Here is a 22,569-nt window from a genome sequence, read left to right on the forward strand (position 1 = left end):
TAAACTTTAATTACCCACACCACTCCATGGTGGCAATTCTCCAAATTTTCTTGGAAAACATCTTGTGTTTAATATACACTTTGAACCCCATCCAGTGCTGATGTCGAGAGGTGGCGCACGAGTAGTAAATGTCTACGGTGTCTAAATGTGCATATAGGCATTTTCTAATGAGACTGAGGAGGCTGACCTTGTGGGTTGAGAAGAAATCTGTTTACTCTGAGCCAGGGAGCCAGAGTGCTAAGAATAGCAGACAGGTGTGTTATTGGCTCCTGATGGCACACAATGTGGGCATTAGCCTCAGACAGCTCCTCACCAGCCTTTACTTTCATGGCAGATATAACTCATTTCATAGAGTGTTAATTTGTAGCACTATTCCATTACAGTTTGGCATTGTGGTGCATGCCAGCACTGGCTCGCACTGCTGCATTTCAATTTCACATTAGGCCAATCACACAATTGGGCTTATTAAAGAGTGTTCCTCCTCACAAAATTGCTTTAGAACTGCAAAATTATTCACAGCATAAAAACTAGCATTGACTTATGTACTTTCTCTCTTCACTGACCCCCTCCTCCATGTTCTTTCTCTTTCTCGTATTCTTTCCCTTTTCCCTCAGTGTTCTTCATTCATTTCATCTTATCTTTCATTTCCCACTCATCATCTCATTTCGTCTCTGCTGTTGCATTCCTCTTTCAGAGCTCTCCTTTGCAACAGCGGAATATTAAAATGATATTTGATGAGAGCGTTATCAGGCTTCTACTCTTTTGTCCACTTTCTCCTTTCTGAAGGAGACTCAAAAAGTGCTCCAGGCAAAAAAAAAGTGTGTGTGTATGTGTGTTCATGTGCATGTGGACATGTCTGTCAGATGGGATGAAGTGGAAAAAGTCTCTTTCCAACCCCAGCACCTTCATATCTCGTCTCTGATTTTCCATCTAGCATCCAAGAGTATTTTGAATTTCTGCCTAGACAGTGATCTTCTCTAGGGGAGGAAAGTAAAAATCTAAAAGACAGAGGGGGGAAAAGTGTTCTGGCTCTTCTCCATTCCCATCAGCTGTGATGGATAAATGAAAAGTGTGGACCTAGACAAGAGCAACATGAGATGGTAATGGGCTCACTCTGCAGTCACTCTGCCACCGGAGCAATTCATGCTCTCTGAGGTAAAGTTGCAGCTGTGCGGTGAGAAAAAGTCAACATTCATTTTCTGTTGAAAGAAAACCAATGCACTTCTATTCCTTTATCACAAGTTAAAATGTCTATATTTACACTGCCAGTGTGAAAACATTTGAACTTTTTGTAAAAGAAGATAAGTGCCTTTGATGTCTTCTAACTTTATTTTCTATTTGACAGCCCATTAAATGAATGCTCTCACCACAATCTGGAACCCTCTCAATTCTGGACAAGCAATATATGGTTTTCTTTTCATGCTGCACAGATACACCAATTCTGGTTCTGTAACTACCCTCTGCATCTAACTGAGATTGAGAGAAGAGAGCATAGAGTAACTGAGGTGAAGTCAAGCAGTCGAGGCAAAGGGGGTAAAAATGGCCCCAGTAAGGCTTTGATCGATCCCAGTCTGCCCCTGAATTTTCACAGCATTTCTTTATCCCAGATTTTTCCCCATTCCCATAGCATCTGAGCCTTCCATCCATCACAAGGCACAAAGACAGAGGACCAGTTCAGAAAAGTTCTAGGGGAAAAAATGTGAGTTACAATTTCAGAGGTCTGAATTTATAGTGGGGATAGGAGGCCAAGAGGATGAGGGATAAGGTGTACAGAAGATATAATCTCAAAGTGTAACACACTGGAGCTGAGAGAAAGGGATAAAGGTGGCCAAGATATGGAGGGGGATGGAAACTGTCAATAATGTGAGAAGCAGATTGGTTGATGGGGTTTAGAAAGATGCAATGGAGCAGAAGAGGAGTTAGAGGAATCAAAGAGTGATAGAGTGATATCAAGAAGGTGGAGAGGATTGGAGAAGGATCGGTTACAAATAGCACACTCTTGCAGATGCCTTTGTCCCATCTTTCTGCCACTATACCTACTTGTTCCCTCCTCTAAGCAAGTATCCATAAGTGTGGGAAGGGCTGCCTCAGATGTAGATGTCTTGCTTATGTCCCGCTCTCGTTCCCGGTCTCTGTCTCTGTCTCGCTCTCGCCCTGTGGATGAGGACTCCCCAGCTCGTCGCTGCCTGTTTTTCTGGGCCTCCATGGCTTTGAGTTTACGCGCGTGCTTGTGACCTTTATAGTGGGCCTCTGCTTGGTTCTGTGGGAATATGAGACAAAAACAGGGAAAAAAGGAAAATCAGAAATTACTTCATGAATAATCTGCTAGAAAGACTGGAGTTCGCGTGCAATAACTGTTAAAATGCACGCCTGGAATATTCACTCTCTCACAGGCATACGCGGGCGGCAAAGAGTAGAGTCTGTTTCTACCTGATAACAGTGCTGGCACGTTGGGAGGCCAGAGGTATAATTGCATGTGCAATATGCAACAAGAGAGAGGATTCCATCTCTACAACTAGCCTAAAAATGCTAACTGTGAGAATCAGCCTCTGCAAAACCTGGACGCATCTGGCAGTACATGCTAATGTCACACACATCTGAGCGCTCGTGAGCACGCACAAACCCACAAATACGGATCAGACTCAAAACACATTCTGACTGACTGCGCTGCAGCGATAAACACGCAAGTTTCTCTCCGGGCGGATTTACCTTCCCATTTGCATCACTCTCACGACCTCGGTTCAATCCCAGAACAAAGCCCCTGTTGTCAGAGTAAGCATGGATACATACGAAAAGAAAAGAAATCGATAAAGAGATCACTCATTAAAAGAGAAGATAAATTCTCTTCAGAGCGTAGTCTGGATAGAACGTAGGTACAGAAGGGAAGATTTCAGACCCATAATGAGAGAAAATCACAAATAACATACATGAATTGGAATTTACACAAATTAAATACAAATCACAAAAACACCTATTTTTTTTAAAAATGCAAACATTTCCAAACACACTTTTTTGTAGCACGGTATGATGCAGCTGTTTCTCAAACACATCAAAGTTTATTCTTAAGCTTCTAATTTAACACTTCCTGAAGAAACAACTCATGCAAATCCTCAGGTACTAAACAACTTGCATGAAAAGAGAGCTGACATTTATCTGAAGGACTCCCTAGTGAGAAATAAATACATGCAACAAGAAGATATGAGACTTGTAATCTCATTAAGGCCTTTTCAATAGGGTCAAAATGCTGATTTAACCGATTACCTGAGAATGAACAATAGATTAGTCCTAAGCCAGCAGTTCCTAACCTTTTTCATCTGATGTATCCCACAGGCCTCTCAGATGGAATCAAGTACCCCTTTGCCACCAACTGTTATTAACATATATAAGTGGATATTGTTAAAGTGTTTTTCCATCCAGCAGAACAAGCAATGTTATTTCAGTTGGATTTAAGCTAATTATTAACCCAACTAAGATATATACACTCCCGGTCATTTAATTTCATTTGCTTGTTAACACAAATATCTAATCAGCCAATAACATGGCAGCAACTCCGTGCATTTAGACAAGTAGACATGATTAAGATGACCTGGAGAAAATTTAAATTGAGCATCAGGACAGTTAAAAAATGATTTAAGTGACTTCAAAAGTGGCATGGCCAGGTTGTTGTTCCCAGACATGCTGTATTTCCGAAAATGCTAATCTACCGGCATTTTCCCACACAACCAGCTGTGGGGTTTACAAAGAATGGTCAGAACTGCAGTTCTCGGTGCAAAAATGTCTCGTGGATACCAGAGGTCAGACTAGAAAGGACAGACTGCTTTGAAAGCAACAGTAACTCAAATAACACTCCTGATAACTAAAGAAAGCATAACAGCATGAGCGAATGCACAGCATGTTCAACCTTGAAGATGAGCTATAACAGCAGAAGACCATACTGGGTGTCACTTCTGAGGTTTCATTTTGCATGGGCTCACCAAAATGGGATAATAGAAGATTACAAAAATATCACCTGGTCTGACGACTCTCTATATCTGCTGCTACATTTGGATGGCAGGGGCAGAACTGGCATAAACTATATGAAAACATGGATGCGTCCTGCCTTGTATCAGTGGCTTAGGCTTCTGCTGGTGGTGTCGTGCATTATTTACACGCAAATGTCTATGAATCCTCTTGCTGATCATACTGACCTTTTAATTACCACAGCGTTCCCATCTATTGATGGCTGCTTTGAGCAGGATAACACGCCATGTCAAACGGCCTCCTCAGTTTCCAGATCTTAATCCAACAGAGCACCTTTGGGATGAGAGGGAACAGGAGATTCCCAACATAGATGTGTAGCTGACAAATTTGCAGCAACTGTCAGTATGCGCCCAAATCTCTGAGGAATGTTTACAGCATCTTGTTGAATCTGTGCTACGATGAATTAAAGGCAGTTATGAGACAAAATGTGGTCTAACCCAGTATTCGGAAGCTGTACCTAATAAAGCATCTGGTGAGTGTTTGTTTTTCCAAGTTATCCATTACGTTTGGCTTTTTCAACAATGTATCACTTTTAAAGATTTCAAGTCTTTACAGTTATTCTTAGCTACGTATTTCTTCCAAACAAATCTTTACCTGGATTAGCTGGATTAGCAATTACATGGATACCATCAACTGTTAATCAATAAATTCCAGTGGACCGTTTCCATCATTGACCTCTATTTTTCCCTGCTACTCTATTTAACATCTTTGTTTAACAAGATATTTGAACTGTTTATGCATCCTCTTAATTTGAACTGCTTTGGTTTTAGTCCTACTTTCAATCATTTATTAATTTTTTTTGACCAATGCTTTTTTTGTTTATTCATTTATGCATTCCTTTTGGCTGTTTGTTTCAACTGCTTATTCATTAATTTTAATGAACAGTAACTTTTGTTCTCCAGCCTGTTCAGGTCCACTCAGTTCTTTAATTAAAATTATAATTTCAGTTTTATACTTTTATTTTATTTATTTATTTTGTTGGATTAGTTGAACAAATCTTTGCATATACCCTGTGGCAACAAAACTCCCCCTGGGATATTTCTACCACTGATTGCGAGTCACTGCCATAAGCAATAATTAAGTTTACTGCTTATGCAGTATCGTGGCAGAGATATAAGGTCAGTGGCACACACATACACAACCACTACCAGCCTACAGTAAACAACAGAAGTTGGACTATAGAGCGTTAACCATGTATGCGTAGCCACCATAACGTGTCCGTCAAAAGATCTGTAAAAGGAACTCAAATACCTCAGCACGTTGTCTGACTGATTTGCAGTGAAAAGGCTTCAGTGCTTGGCTTCACAGCTTGATTTGACGAATTCTGCTGGTGAGCCCTCCACCATTTGCTTCTCCATCCAACTGAGACTCAGTGGAGGCTTGAAGGACAAGGTGTGAAATGAGCTTTGGTTTTCACCACCCCAGCAGCGAGACTACAGGGAGATACAGTTTCTTCAAAGAGATTCAAAAATGTCCCGTGATTAAGAAATCGCTGCGATAAAAGGAAACACAAGGCTATATTCTGCCAGACATATGTTGTGGGGGTGTGAAAAGTGCCCCATCCCATAGCTCTGAAATACTGCGAAATTGTCTCATCCAATAATGACTTTCTTGTAGGAAAGGAAACTGACAAACAAGTGAAGTTGTTTTGCCAGTTGGTTTGTTTAATTCAGCAAATGCATAGCTCCCCCATTTCATTAAATTGATGAATTAACTTTTATTGTTTCCTTAAATTACAAGTATAGGGTCAATTTATAAATACAGGCAGCCAATGTTCCCTCTAAGCTTCGGCACGTGCACAATTGTGCACTGCTGGCACGGTCTCTGCGCACAGAAAATCTGTGTTGCACACAAAAAAAAAATCTAACCTGAATTGAAATTAAAATAAATACGTTAACAATTCTCTTTTGCAGTGTTAGTCAGTGAGTGACTGGCTGCTCCAGTATGGGATTAGAACGATGCCACCTTATCCCATAGTCCAGCCAATGATGCTCTTCACATTCATATATATGCAGCTAATCAACGTCGACAGGCTATGACAGCGTCCTTATGTGCCGACACCGGTGTTTTAGCTAGCAAAGCGGCGTGGCTGATGTGGAGTGAAGCCACGTTAATGACAACGTGTACAACCATTGGAGATGTGAGCAGGACAGATGGAACAATTGACGGAAAGAGTGTGGACTATACCACGATTTAAAAACTGTTATAGTTTGTAAATTGTGTTGATAGGACACGTAAAACCATAGTTATGATAAAAAATAGATGCAATGTTTGGTTTTCTTCCTGAATACTATTGTTGTTTATATTTACTGCGGGAAGAAACTGTAAAAACGGTGTTTTATAAGGAAAACGCTTGAAAGCACTCTCCGCCTGTAAGCGAACCCCTCCCACCCTTTCCTATTGGTGGACTATGTGGACCAATCAAAAAGTGATATGGCATTTAGATGTTTAGGAAGAGGGAAGTTTTAGGAGTGACTGCGGTGTTTTGAGATGTGAGAGGTTTGCGACGTTTAGCGCAAATCTTGTGTAGTTAGTGTGTAGTGTAGTCAATAGTTTTGTTGTGTGTGTCAGAACAATGAGGCGACTGCTGAATGTTACAGGTGTTACAGGAGTGATACATCTCCTGTTGTCAGGCCTGCAGGTATCAGGCTTGGGATGTTCTCCTTTATCTCATAGTGGACAGAAATTATGTGTTGGAGTGTCATAAATAATTTGTGTGGCATCAAATTTGATGCAGAACACCTGATTGTTCTGTAAATATTTTGAAATGTTTATTTAAAAAACCGCCTTGGCTGCATTTTTAGGTAAACAGCTGCAAAAAACTTTGTTTGCATAACTCAGTTACTTTTTTGAAGAAGTAACTATATAATTAATTGCCCAACATTGGTCATTATAAACTGTATTTTGCAGACAGAGAGTCACAGGACTCTCTCCCAGACCACAGACTCATAATACAAGTCAGAGCAAAAAATGAAAAAAAAGTTGTGTTTTCAAAATTGGAGTTCAAGTTATTTTTTACTTCCAATAGTGTTGACATACTACACAGGTCATGAACAAGATCTTTTTTTACATTTTCATTGTAAGTGGGCTAAAGCAGTTAATTAAAAGTAGTCTAACATAAATGTAAATGCTGTAATTTGATTATTTTAATAAACCATGTAACTTGGATGGATTCAATGCTGGCATGACCACAGTGCACACGTCTGCTGTTGCTCACAGTGGTCCAAGGGACCGCTCAGGGAGTTTGTGTGTTCGCTCAGACACATGAAAAATTAGAGGGAACATTGGAGGCAGCCAAATCTTATTGTAAAATGACAACATGTTATATGGCAAACACAAGGAAGAATATAAAACATCTTTAGCAATTATTCTCCACACTTTCAGTACCCTCACCTTCCAATAACATTACACAAGTAATATAAACCAAACTTTACTGTAAACTCTTTATTCTCTATGACCTTCTCCTCCTCAATCTAGACCAGAATTGTTTGTTTCTTTGTCCATGAACTCCCCCTAAACCATTAGGAATTAAGCATCGAAAGTAACCACACAAACATCTTACACCCCTGGAGGTTCTTAGCTATAACGGATGTTATGACTTGGCTTGGCAGCCTCCTAGCAACAGGCTAAAGTGACCTGTTTGTGCATTTATGCACCTATAATACCTTAGAAATCCATTCTATCATTTTTATTTCACAATAATAAGACCTTCTCTATGTCCATAAAAGTTGAACTATACATTATATATTGTGACATTATCACGTTGCCTAGCAACCACCTAGCAATGGGCTAAAACGACACATTTTTAGTAAATGAACAACATCTACCACCCCTGTGTTTTTTAAAAAAGCTTTTCGCTGTGTGATCAAGTATATTAGTTCACCAATATACTTAGTGTAGTACTTAAAACAAATAATGTTAAAAATTCAGTAGAAGCAATTAATGGTCCAAATACACTGAAAAAAACTATAATAGCTAAATCAGTTTTGGGAAATGAACTTTTTTGACTTCTTGCCAACTGAGACTTATTCTACTCTCATTTCAATAGAGACTGGTGACAAAAACATGTCATAAGAAGTTGCTGGTTTTCTGTGTGTCAATTGGATTTATATCTGGTGACAACAACTTATAAGCTCACATAACACTTAGTGACCCCTCATGCCTTACGGATGGAACCTCTTCTTATCCTCAAGGTGACCAGAGCCATGAAAATAGAAATATTTTTATGCAAAATGGGGTCACCAGGAAAAGTGATGATTTACCCTTTGAGGCATGTCTTTAAAAAGAAATATGGTGCGAGTGTTTGTATTCTGTGTTTGTATTCTGTACTGTTCTGTACAAACTATACAGAAAAAGAACATATATAGATATTTTAGTCTAGTATATGTTCTACTAACACATATTTCAGAAGTCTGACATTTCTCCACTATATTTGTATATGAAAATTATAATTATTACAAATTTTAAAAATTGTGACTAAGTAGCCTATCTTTGGCTGAATTCTGAAAGTTTTGTTTATGCTAGAATTTCTGAATAATCTGGTCCCTGTACATGTATTTATCTGTTTTTGTAGTCTCGCCATGTCTATCCAGCCTTTCCTTTAACAATACACTAGGTGACTTGTCTAACATAGACAGGCTTGCCTGTCGAAACAAAGGTGCACACCTGCGTGCCATGGATCCTGTGGCAAGATCATACAGTGTATAGGTGAGAGTGACAGAACTGCATCTAATGTGCATCTTGTACCAAATGATTGTTTTTGTAAAATTGCTGCTCAAGTTCAAGGCCAAACCAACTCTCAGGCCAACAGACTGACTGTCAGCGCTCCCAACAGCCAGTCCCCCACTGGTTATTAATCTCTTGAAATTATTTTGGTTCATGTTGGTACGGTCCTTTTTCAGGTGGTTTATAGATCATCAAAAATTTCTGTGGTGGTTTTTACATTCTTTGACACCAGCTCTACGTTTCAGTGTTATAAAATACATAACAGAAGAGTTTAAATTGAAGAGAAATGCTTTCTTGTTCTGCACTACTACTACTGTTGTGGAATGAAACATACAATCGTGCTTGTAGTTTTGGGCCACATAAAATGTTACCAAGGGCTGTTACACTGGCCCAACAGGGATAACCATGCCAGTGACATTCCCCCATCCGGTTGCACAACATCGCCTCATCATCAGATTTTTTCCCATAATTTATATCTGTCTGTATGGCTAGGACAAGTAGCTGGTTAGCCTATAAGCTTAGCACAAATACTAGAAACCTGGAAACATCCATCAAAGATACACCCCAGAGTACACCTCTGCATCACTTCAGGTGGGTGAAAGGTCGAACCACTGAGGAATTGCTAAAAACAAGATTGTCAGCTGGTGTTAAGTTGCTCTTTAAGGTCTATTTGTGCTCTACTGAGCAGCAAAGTGAGCTTACTTATTTCCCCTTTGAGCATTATGCATAAGGATAAGTTGGTATAATATCTGAGCAAACTCTAAGGAGGGTGCATGGAAGTGTTAGAAAAGTATTCATGCTCTCTGAGAGACTGATAAAGCTACAGTCAGACCTGACACTCCTCTTTAAGTCAGTGTGCGGAGGCAGGGAATGGGATTTGCTCTAGTGTGTGAAGAGCACGACTGCATCTCTGCTCCCCCCTCAGCTCCCTGTCTCCTGTGCCTCAGACCTTCTTTGAAGATGGAGTCCAAATAAAAGTGTGTGACAGCGAGTGTGTGCGCTTAGCTGTGCCTAGACCGAAGAAGTCTTCTGGCTTTCTGGACATTTTCTTGCTTATGTAAATATGCATAAAATGTCATGGGATGTTTTTCTGTGTTTGTGTGCATGCAATCTAGTCTGCACGTTTGTGTGTGCATGTATGTGTATATCCATGTGCTTTAGCGAGGGTGGCAAAAATGGAGTAGGGAACCGAGAATGCTGCTTCCTGCTGTGGCGGCTGATTGTTTCTGCTCTTTGCTGATAAACGGCAGCTTTCCCTGCTGTCTAATCCCTCATACCAAAACAACTCACAAGAAAGAAAAACCGAACATACTTTTACATAGAAATAAAAATCAAATGACCAATTTTTCATTTAAATATACAATCATTTGGAGAAAGGGAAACACTCAGACCTTTTTCGCATTTCCTTATACACACACACAGATGACACACAAACACACACAGCATGCAAAAATGCAGTGATCTGAGGTAATTGCAGAAAGATAATAAGAACTAAATTGTCACAGTCTGGCAGAGGCAGACTATAGGGAGTGGAGAGGTTGGACCCAAGTGCGTACACGCAAAATAACAAGACTTAATATTAACTGGAAACGAGCCGTTTATTGAAGGCTGATTTTAGCAAAGAAAAACTAAAGCAAAGACAAAACTGAATTATAACCTAAACTGGCTGAGCTAAACATAACATAACAAAACAAAACAAAACCCTGGAACATGGACATGGAGACAAGGTAGGATAGCAGACGCTCGGACAAGGCAGGAATGAACACACACAGACTAAAAGCACACAGGAGGTGATCAGGGGAAGTGGAAACACATGGGGAAAAACAGCTGACACAAATGAACATAATGACATGCAGTAGAAGAGTAAAACTTCTACTCTTCAATGAACACAGGAACACATGACCTCTTCAAATTAAAACAGCAAATACAATGAGACAGACATGACAACATGAACAACAAATGATATGCAGACATGAAACACATAGGACAGGGGAGACTTAATACAGGGGTAGAAAACACAAAGGGAAACTAACAAACAAAGAACTATAATGACAACCTAGGCATGATAGAATGAACTTAGAAAACCTAAAGGACTTAAACATAACAAACTAAAACCAAAACGCTGATCGTGACATAAATTCAAGAAGATAGCAGAAGCCCAAAACAATCTTCTCTGAGGCCAGACTCACTTTCTAGCATAGTGTGCTTTTATGTTTTAAATTACACAGTCTGGCGTACTGTCTGTTTCCCTGCCTTGTAGTCCAACATTATCTCTTTCTTCCTCATAAACACCGAAACATAAAGCCAATGCAGCGTGTCTTACCGTCGAGTTAAAGCGCAGGTGGCAAATGTTGCAGGAGATAATCTGTTTCTTCTTGAGTGGCTGTGGAACACCGAAAGTGTGGTTGATCACAGCCTTCTGGACAGGGTCCATCTGAGAAACAGAAACACATGACAAGTATAAGCTATATTAGTTCTATATAATTTTATTTTCCCAAATGATAGAAGCTACTTTGTTTCAGAGGTGAGGTGAGGTTAGTTCCCATAAAGCCAACATTCAATCTTCAGTGTAAGCATTTGTTTCAGTCTGGTAAATCAGAAAACAGCATGACATGACTTGATGTCTAAGCAGTTTCAGCAGCTACCGCAGATTATACACGAGGGTGCATGTTCTGGTCACAGAGTGCAAGACACAAGAGCATCTTACCAGTTAGCCTTTTGGGAAATTGTTGAGATATATGATCCAAATGATAAGTCTTCATTTTTGTTTCCGTTTTTTTTTTTTGATATGACCAAGTTAGATTTTTTGCTTTATGACTTAAGTGTACTAGTAAAATCGTCCCATGATCTGTTGCGGTTTTGAGTTTGAACCCGAGATCCTGACATTATGTTCTGATCAAACTTGAATTCTCCCAAGTTGCATGTTTTTTATGAATTCATAGATGCAGAAATCTTTAGTGTATAGTGCAATACAACAAATTCACTTTCCTTTAAAGGTGGCGAGTTGTGCATCAGTGTGGATATTCTCTTTTCCAACTCCAAACTATCTTTACTCTCAGGCTCCTCTAGAGCAGCCCTGCATGATTCATAGATCAATGTAATCCTTATTAGGCCTTGGTCCAACCCCTAAATTCATCCACTAGTCACTCTGCCTTTTATGCCAGCTTTGATTGGCTTCCCCCTGGTAAACAAATAAACAGCAGGTAAATGGGAAGTCCTCACAGCCACAGCTGTATGCCTGCGATAGATCATACAGAGCAAGGGATAGAAAAAAATATTCCCAGCTCTGTATGGGAATAGGAATAGAAAAAAATATCAATAGACAGTCTGAAGTCCGGGCGTTTGACTCAAGAATTATGTTTACATACTCTGACCTCATTATTTGGAGCTTTGGCCATGGTTCTTATGAGCTTTATTATAAGAACAGACTAACAGGATATACGGATGGCAGAAAATAAGGAAAACAAGGAAAAGCTATTTTTGAATACACAAGATGGAAATAATAATAATAAAAAAACTGGAAAGCATTAAATGTTACTGATGATAAGGTAATGTTAGAATCAAAAGGCAACCCATTTCTGCTGTGGGATCACCACAGTCTGAGCTCTTGCTGTGTGCAACCAGAGGGCATGGAGAATACTCCTCACATGAAAGTCAAAGCATACCACTATTAATAAAAATATATTAAATGTAAAAAGAAACAGAGAGTATATTTCAGTGACAGCTGAGCTTATGAAATGAAACTGAAACAAATTAAAAGGTTACTCTGTAATGTCAGCATGAGGCTGCCTTACCCTTTAATGTAAAGAGAATAACTCGGTTCCTGTCAGCACGTGATACAGATTTTCTGATCATCAGTAGCTCTTTGGCCTACATACACGGAACATTACCAGAGGCTTTATTTTGATTAAAGATGCTCATTAAGAGTCGTACTGCTAAACTCCTTCTGATGCACTAGACGAGGGCAAACTTCATTTTGAAGAGATAAGGTGACAGGGCGCCACCTTATTATGCATGCAAGCTAATTACTGTAGTCAAGCTGCTGGTGAACTGCCAAACTGAAGGAGAGAAATTAGACTATTGTAAGTATAAAAGTAAATACGCTTTTTCTTATGCTTCCCAAAAATATGCTTAGCTGCTGTTCAATAAAAAAGGAAGAAAAATTAAATAAATCAAAGATAACTAAGATCAAAGGGTTTTCCATCTCACTTTGTTAAAGTGCAACTGTGGTTTGGTGGAATTACTACAACAGTAGTGACATACTGTGCAATATTCAGCGAAGGAGTTAATAAAATAGTAATACTAAAGAACAAAAAATGGCACAATCCCTAAAAGAGTTTAGATGGCCTTGAATGAACTCAAGTTATTTCTCGATAGATAATATGTTACTCCTCCAAGATTTCGTTATTTTTCTACCTAAGAAATGCAACTTCCAGGGTAAACACCACTTTCTAGTACCACATGCTGCATTTCTGCTTGTTGTAAATCAACTGATTGTATTCACTGATTGCAATTTGCTATTGGTATTGTTTTTTTTAATCTCCCAATTTTTGTACACCTGAGTTTTTGAGAATTCTAAAGTAAAGATGAAAACACAGTTTTCCCCTCATAGAAAGCTCAGATCTATTATTTTTCAAACTTGCTGGATGTAATTTTTTTCTTTACTTAAGCACAAAAGACAAGAGATGTTTTGCTGCTGTCACATCGACTTTGACTAAATTAAGTAACTGCTTCTGTGTTTGGATGACGATCTTGATGGGTTTCAGGTATGAAACACCACCTCACACAAACAATCACCTTTTCAATTTGAATGAAAAGATGATGCAGAACCGAGATGATCCTTATCCTTTAGTGAGTTACACTTTTGTGTGTTGTATTGCAGCGGTGATATTAATGGGGGAAGTGTGGTGCTTAAACTGTTAGATAAATCAACACCTACACCATAAGAATCTACAGGGAAAAGAGTTTCTTCTTTATGAATGTATTTTCATTGTAATCTCCAAAACTTCACTGCTTAAACTTTATGAGTCATTGCAGCCCACAATGAAGTGTTTACTGCAGAAGGTTTTAGACAGACTAAAACTGTTTTAACTGCCTATGAAGAGACAGCAGAGAGTCCCAGAACACCATACTATAAACAGCAGGGTGAAACCTGAGGCTTCATTATAAGATCTGCATTCCACAGTGACAGCTGATTTCACTGGGGAACCTTTCAGCGTGGTATCACATATAACAATCACCTTGGATCTTGCCCCAGGCTTGTACAGGGTCTGACCCACTCTATTCCTCAGCTCGTTTGAGAGAAGGGTCTCCGGAGGGACGGGGAGATCACTCTTCACACACTGAATGATACCGCTACGCTTACTGAAACTACACTGGTGGCTGTGCTGACAGCCTCACCTGCCCAGAGATCAAAGAGTGTTGGCGTGCTCATGGCATACTGCTTTGCTTTGTTTCTGGCACATAAGGTTAAAAAACATCAGACTCTTCCACACTGCAAAAAAACCAAAAAACTGTGCCATGTCCAAGGTAGCTGCCTCTTCTGCAAGGATAGAGTCTATTTACTACGGCTTCCTCATGGCCAGGTGTGAAAAGGAATATAAACACATCTGACAATGAAACCTTCGTGCTGCAGGTACATCTCTCCCTCAGGGCTCTTTACCATTGTTGCTTTATTTTGGTTTCCTCTACATGACACAGAGATATCTTTGGAAGCAAATGGCTGTTTCCTTTTACCAACTGTAGCCTGACCAAGGTAAACCTAGCTCTTCCTGCTGCCCTCTGTCCACCTTAGAAAAGCAGGCTGCGCACAGCCGTTTGTTTTAGGAACTGAAGAATGTGTCCATTGTCTGTCTGCAGCCATCCTGAACCGACTGCTATAAATGCGTCTTTTGTCCAAGCCCTCGGTTCTCCCTGCCATCCTAGTGCAGACAGAACTTATCCTGCACCGGGTGGCTGAGTCCGTGATGGGCTTTCAGGGTAGATAGATAGAGACAGAGAGAGAGAACGAGACACACAAAGGGATGAGGAGTGAGGGTGGAGCAGTGGGAGGATGTAAGAAGGGACACCAGGGGAACCGGAGGATATTTGGTTTTGGAGACAGGTGCATTCATCTTCCCTCCTGCACACGTCTGGGACAACGTGTGCCTTATCAAGGCTAAGAGAACCTGGGGCTTCTTGTTGAATGGACTTTGTGATTAATGCCACAGCTGCACTGTCAGACTGTGTATTATGGGGGCTAATCATCTCCTCCCGTGACTGAAGTGACACTGATTTGATGTTATTTCCGTGGTTATCATAATTTCTGCATTGTGGTTGTGGTAGATTCCAAGTCCTACTGCGAGTTGTATTCTATTTAACAATGGCAGACTGAACAGCATTGCGACTCGGTAAAAACGATTTCCTTTGTACTACCTTGCCGCATTCATTGGTAATCTACTGCCTTTTCCGTCTCCAATAGCTTTTACTTATATGGATGCTTTTATTTCTCTAATAGGGAAGCATAATGTGCAAAACTAAAACCCCAAATTAGAATGGTGAGGCACAGACATTGGTTGGAGAATAAAAACAGCAATTTTCCCATTGAAACACAAGAGAAACACAGACAAAACACTGACAGACACCTACCCCACTGCCTCCACCACTAATATAAATACATGAGGTTTTAGAGGAGTGAATGTTTACCACGCTGCTTTTGCTCAATCCTCCACAGGGCAGTATAGCCGACTTCATGACCCAAAGCAGTAGGCGGTTGAACAAATGAAAAAAAAAAAGCTGCACTTTTCACACAGGCTGGCAGCCCCCTACATACACAAATACACATCATAGAGCAAACATTTATGTCTCATCCACCCCCTCACACATGTCCTCCATTGTAAAGAACCAGCTAGACAGACAGATGACTGAATCTCCCTCTTTCTCATCCTACTTTTTATATGTACAGTTTCAAAAGGTGTAAAAGTGTATGCAGGAGCTAAATCTCTAGCTTATACTCCATTTACAGACCACAGAACTGGAAATAGTTTCATATTGCAATGAAAGGACTGAAAACACTTGCACACTGTGGCACACAGGATCAAAGAAATCAAAAAATGCTTGCACACATACACACTTGAAATGACAATGACCACAGTGCTGGAAAGTAAAGGATCAAAGATATAAGCTTTTAATTCCAGAGACTGAGCCATCAGAGTCAATGTGCTTGAAAACTGAATGGTTTGTGGGTGATGTTTGAAACAGAGGCTATTTTTACACATAAACTGCAATCCTGAACTTCCCTAGACATTACCTAATGTTACCTATTTCTTAAGGCCATCATTTTCATTTGCAGCAGATAATTTTTCAGGTCTTCCACATCTTGTTTTTATCTCCCACTTGTCCAGTTTCCACAGATTGTTTAAGCTTGCAATGCTTTTCTTTGTGAATCATCTTTTTGGTGGAAAAATACTATTTTAAGCCTTTCAAACTATGTTATATTTGACCTTTTCAATAAAGAAATGGGGAAAAAACTGTGTTTCTGTGTCTCAAATGTAAATAAAATGTCAATCAAATGTATTTACAAATACACACTTGCATTATTTTAAACAATGCCTGCATGTCTACTCAATTTTACATTTTAAACCAAAATAAATCAAATATAGTGACACAATTCACCAAAGCAACATTCAGAGGTCAAACCTTGCTTCATTAAAAACTGTAACCTAAAGCTAGGATAAAGCCTGGGCACAGCACTGGAGGCTGTGGTGTAGCAGGAAAAGTATTGATATAGTGACAAACAGAATAGGTAGCAATAATGACACAGCTTTATAGGCCTGTATTTCTTTGTAACACCCCCTGATATAAACAGAGTTGGCATGAGGGGCATATTGACACAAAAATGATGAAGTATGTGTACAAGTACCCCGACCCTTATACCATAAAAATATGCCTCATGCTGCCACAGAGAACGAAATCAGGCTAATATGTCTTCTGTGTGTTGTCTTCTAATCAATACCCTTCAGCGTGTGATTTTTTTTTTGTAGCTGATTAGATTTAAAAAAAAAAATTGGCCTTGCCTCAAATTCTGTGTAACTTTCAAAGTATGCTTTGAAAGATGAGACAAAATGTTAAACTGTTTTTTTTACAGAGTATTGCTGACATTGAACATTGTTCTCAAATGACTTCAACATCTTATTTTTCAGTCCATTTTTTTTCTAAAAGTAAGGTTTATTATGACTAGTACCCACTAGACCCACTAGACTCACCGTATTAAAGTTAGGGAACAGGCTAAGTGGGGAGGATCCATTGAGTCTGAAGGGCAGGAGGTGTTTGAGGTCGAGCTGAGGCTGCAGAGGTCGTCCTGGGACGGGGAGGGAAGCCAGAAGCGGGCTGCCCTGGGCCGATGTACCTGGACAACACAACAAGACTGATGTTAGAAGTTAAGAAGCATTATGAAATGTTCACATGAGAGATATTTCTGTCTCAGTGCAACTGTAGGAGAGCAACTACACTGCTGGCTACGAAGGGGACAAACGCAGTGCTCAGGGGAGGCCTGACTTTGATTTATTTGATACCAGAGGCACCATTACACCTCCAGCTGTCACCAAGCACTCACTGTGAAACTTGTTTGTATGTGTACACTTCCATTTGTGACTAGGCAGGCGCTTGTACTTGGGACAAAACAATGTGTTTAAAGACGTACCTGTGTGTTTGAGGGTGGATGGGCAGTGTTAAATACCCCAATCACCTCAACTATCCATACTCATCCCCCCCAAGGACACTCACCTGCCCCTTATGTACATGCACACACATACACATAAACACATTATTTAATTACTGATTTATTGGCTAAGAAAAGGTGCCTGCAAGAGGGGAAGATAGGAGTTATCAGATTTCAAATGGATCAGGGATGAAGAGATTTCTAATTTTCCGCCTGGCTGCATTTCAGTAGACCGGTGTGCTCAGCAGTGTGCAGGCACTTATCCCAGCAACAGGATCAATCATTCGATGTCAGCTGCGGGTCACGGCGGCCACCTGAAAGTATGCCTATCATGTGAGCTGTTGTGCCATACACATTTATACTGAGGTAGTCGCACACAGAAAAAAAAAAAACAATCACCAACTGTAGAAAAACATCAGCACCACAGAAATACAAAAGCTTGACAATAAAAAAGAATCCTTTAACTCTTTCCCCAATAAAGACGACATTTGAAGACATCCCGTGTACTATTAATGGCGTGTTTTCACACCTCAGTATGTATCAGTGAAGATGTGGTTTGACAACCATTAAAAGGGTTTCTAGGATTTTCCCAGGATAGCTGCATAGGCATACACCACCCTCACTAACCTTTGACAATAAAACATTAAAAGTAATGGAAATTATTAAGATCTTTGGTCCATATCTAACTATGTAATTACATAACTATATACATTGTCCAATATCCTACACATCCAGTACATGATTCTTTTAGCATCAGCTTTGAACATCATTGCTAGAAAGACTAGACTGGATAAAATACAGAGCTATTCCACTCACAGATCACCAGAAGACTGCTCAAACACTGCTACAAAGCCATCACACCCAACAAAATAACAGAAGCTGTCAAAATAAAGCGCAGTTGGTGCTCTGCAAAATTTTGTGTTGGTTTTTTTCTTGCTTGTTGTGGCATCTTTGTAGGACCTTTTTTCTCTCAAAATTGCTGTCAAGGTTGCGGTACGATGTTGATATAGCTGTATGGCTTGTGTGAAGCGCGGAACACAGTGATAGATGGGGAATCTGTCAGTAGTCTGGCCCATGGCTTTTTGCGGCTTGGCAGGATTGGCAGTTATGTGTGTATTTGGTGGGTGGGGGGCTGAAACACTAAAGCCTTGAGCATATGCTCCTCAGCACTGGGCTCAGGCCTGCCTTTGCCATGTGTGGGATCTCCTCTGCAGTCTGTCTGACACTGAAAGAGTCAGCACAGGACGGACGCAGCCTACAGACACGTGGGCAGCAGCCGGCAGGGGATCGCTCCTACTCGCAACATTCACAATCACACAGAAAAACAAGGAAAAGCTGAGTCTTCTCTTGGCAGGACTATCAGAGGAGAAAAAAAAGCTGGGCTCGCAGGGAGGACAGTTATCAGCTGATAGTGCTTCCCCACCTCTATGTGACTCCCTAGGCAGCTTATTAAATCAGGGGCTGGCTGTTTGCCTCTTTGGATGATAACACTGCAATGGACGCACAGCCTGAATCCTGGCATGTACGACAGCAAGCGAGGGAGTGTGTGCGCTCGGCTTGCATGTACTAGATGAGAATCAAACATACACAGTAAGACATATAAACAAAACTGCCTACGCACATCTGAAAACAAATAGCTCCGAGGGCAAGCGGGAAGTCAACACACACACAAATACACACACACACATAAAATCAAACAAGGTATAATTTTGCACTTGACGCATATTGTACGGGATTTTACTAGAACTACTTTTTAAAGCAAGTACATCCCCATTTCTTGTGTTTGTGTGTGTGTATGTTAGTAAGGACAGTGGATTTATTTTTCTTTTAGCCTTCTACTTCCGTTAACCTCCCATCACTCTGCAAATGTTCCACTCATGTGCGTGTTCCTCTACATATGAGTTTGCATGCATATGTGGTTAGGTGCACATATGCTCTTTCTGTCCAAAGTTATGTCTGCATCAAGGCTTAGATTTATTTATGCCTCACTTGTGGCCCAGACAACCACTGGCAGTTGAGGCAAGGCCTGAAACCAAATGTCCAGCCTCGTTCTCTCTCCCAGATGACTTTGCTAACGGATCTGACTGTCTCTGCCAGTCCTTCCCCAGGCAGGCTCCCTCCTCCTCCTCCCATCACAACAGCGCATTCCTCCCTCTCATGACTCACTGGGCTTGGTTACACAACAGCCACCGTCACATTGTATCTACTCGGATATGTGTGTTTGTGAGGCGCATTTGAGTCGTGGAATTCAAGCAGCGATTTTTCAATTATTTTCTACATGCACACCTGAGAAAAATAATGGATTCTAATGTATACATGCAGGCACACTGAGCCGTCCCTCTTTCACGATTGCAGAATTAGCCCTTCAACCCCCAAGTCCTTCTACTGTATTCCTCTTGTCAGTACTCCAGTGCTCTCTTAGGTTTCTGACAAATTGCCTTTTCTCACATCTAAATACCCCATCTCTCCTCAGTGCTCTGCATATATTCTCACTGCTGAGCAGCACAGGGGAAAAAAAAGGAGAGGGTCTGGGAGGAGAGAAAACCTTTCTATTTGTGGCCCAGTGTAATTATGTGGATAGCTGCTGGCACAGCAGGGTCTTGAAGTTCGGTGAGTGGATCTCCACCTTCTTTTTCTCCATACTGTTGTTGTCCAAGATGACATACAATTTCACCTGAGATCAACTTGCTCCAAGCAGGTGCCCTTTAAGGTTGGACATACGATGATTGATTCACCCTAATTGACCCAAGCCTTTAATTCAATCTCAGATATCACAAAACTGGGCTGGCAACATTTATTCCAAATCTGCAAGGTTAACTAATATTAGTATCTAAATTTTAGGGTTTCATTAAACTTTGTCCTCAGCCCTTAGAAGCTGAATAGGAAACTGTACTGCTGTAGACCTCTAAGGACCCTCATGACAGTGGATGTACAGTTGGTATAAAGAGACAAAACAGTACATGACCATTCTTGCTGACAAGCTCTCCAGTTCACAACTCAAAGGTTAGACTAAGAGAAACAAAAAGTCTTATTATGAAGTTTCCTATGGAGCTTGGTGGAGAAGGAAACATGATGAAATCCTTTGCTTAAGAACATTTTAAAAGAACATTTTAAAAGAACATATCAGAGATGTATTTGTCCAAGTCTCCAGTTTTGCATCATTTTTATTTTTTCTTTGTAGAGACGTGATTGTGGGATCACTGGAGTAAAAACCTTTACTTTACAATTCCACATATGATTTCCACATATTTAGAGGACATTGTGTACCACATCCCTGATGCTCAGCTGTGGCTGCCTGCTGAGTAACAGTCAGATTGTCAGTAAGACCTTCATCATTAGGCCTCTGATCTGATTATCCAGCTGTGATGATGAATATCTACATATCTGAACTTAAATGAACATGGATTTGCAAGGGAAATTGCTGACTGGTGAATTGATGAGCACTAAGTGCAGGCACAACGTGAACATAATTACACTGAACCATGCGGATGCTTCTTTTGTCACTTGCCAAGTACACATTATAACCTCTCTTTTGATGATGTTTAGCACGGTCTTCATAATTCAGTCAGTGACTGTAGCCTTCATGTTCCTAATACGCACACAGTCGAGTTCTGACACGCACACTCAGAGTCATAACACGATGTGGCTCATTGTGCATCTGCCACACTGTTGCCACACTGTTTCACCATCCCCCAGTCGCCCTGCGAACTTCCCAGCGGCTGCTGCCCTGCCTCAGAGGTGCTGATGGGACTAGATCTGACAGCATAGGAAGAGGCAACAACTACAACTCTGTGTAAAAATAGAGAAGTGGAGCTTTTTAGTTACAGTAATGTAACTAATAGAACATCTTTTTCACTGTGGTATGAAGTAACCCAAGACATGCTATGCATACAAACGACTGCTTCAACTGCTCTATGCTTGGAAACTGTAAATCAGGCTCATAGTGTATTAGAGGTTCACAGCTATTTGAGGGCACAAACTGACATTGCGCTGCCCCTGGATGTCACTGACAGACAGAAAGAGACAAAGATTGGAGAGAGAATCCAGGAGTGAAAGAGATAAGTAACTCCTAACAGCCAATTAGCTTCTACTCGGTCAGGTGGTGGTGTGGGGGCCACTGAGGGAACTATTATAGTCTGGACAAGAACATTAAATACAATCAGCTTTAATTAAAGATCCCCACTCCCCCACCACCCGCTCCTTTAGTTATGCTGATAATCTGCAAGATAAGCTGAGAGATGTGGCTGGACTGATTACATGAACCACTAAACAGATCATGAAGGAACTTCACTTAGCAATCCATTAAGCCAATTTGACCATTTCCTCAGCGTGAAATACGATGACCTGTATGCTTCTGTCCATCATGATACGAACACTAGTATTACAACTATGAGCTGCAACTGTTTTTGCTTTCAACCAGACCTTTTGGAGATTGTTATGTGTGTAAGCAATTTCTGTGTTTCAGCGAGAAAGTAGAATATATTCTCAGTGGCATGCAATTAATTTTTTTCCCTCTCCAAAGAACCCTCTCATTTTAGCTCCCCTGCTTCCCATCTCTCATTTTTCCACCTTAGCTTAAAGCTTTTTAAATTTATTTATTCGAATTATGTTTTTGCTCTTTTTTTCGGGGTCGCTTGGCTTGCCGTGCAGGCTGCACTGTGGCTAGATATTATGCACTGAAGTGTGTAAGTTGATAACTGTTTGTGCTACACACGGCAGTTTGTATTTCAGTGTGTGTCAGAGCCATATATAGTTTAGAAGGTAAATATGTACAAGGAATATTTGAACAGTGCAGAGTCCCAACTCTTTGATTTCTGATGTCTGAATGGTGAGGTGTGCTTGTCCACTAAGAATTTTTATGAGTATTAAATTCAATCTCAGCACAGTTGCTTCTTTTATATTTTAAGCTAATCTACTCATTAAAAAAAATATCTTTCATATTTAGTTTTGGCCTCCTTTCCCCTTCTTTACTCTGGATTGCAGAAGGTGGCAGCCTGCTCCATGTGGCCTGATTATATGCAAGGCTAAGCACAGTTTGACCCCCGACTGAAAATAGAGCATGCTTAGGAAGAGAGATGACTTTATAACTTTTTTTCACATGCAATTTTAGAGGAAATATTCAAAGT

At 40.4% G+C, this 22,569-nt stretch overlaps 1 protein-coding gene across 5 annotated transcripts in view; it reads right to left on the reverse strand.

Annotated features, from left to right (window-relative positions):
* The window catches only part of znf385c (zinc finger protein 385C), a 151,679-nt gene that overhangs the window by 11,956 nt on the left and 117,154 nt on the right, over positions 1–22,569 (reverse strand). For all 5 annotated transcript variants that reach the window (XM_082529675.1, XM_082529673.1, XM_082529674.1 and 2 more), the window contains 3 exons: positions 16,989–17,131; positions 11,069–11,179; positions 2,041–2,260 (listed from right to left, as the gene is read on the reverse strand). In XM_082529675.1, the coding sequence (XP_082385801.1) occupies positions 2,041–2,260; positions 11,069–11,179; positions 16,989–17,131 (474 nt within the window). The remainder of the gene's footprint in view (positions 1–2,040; positions 2,261–11,068; positions 11,180–16,988; positions 17,132–22,569) is intronic.

This window comes from Aulonocara stuartgranti, assembly GCF_965226115.1.
Source record: "Aulonocara stuartgranti genome assembly, chromosome: 4".
Taxonomy (NCBI): domain Eukaryota; kingdom Metazoa; phylum Chordata; class Actinopteri; order Cichliformes; family Cichlidae; genus Aulonocara; species Aulonocara stuartgranti.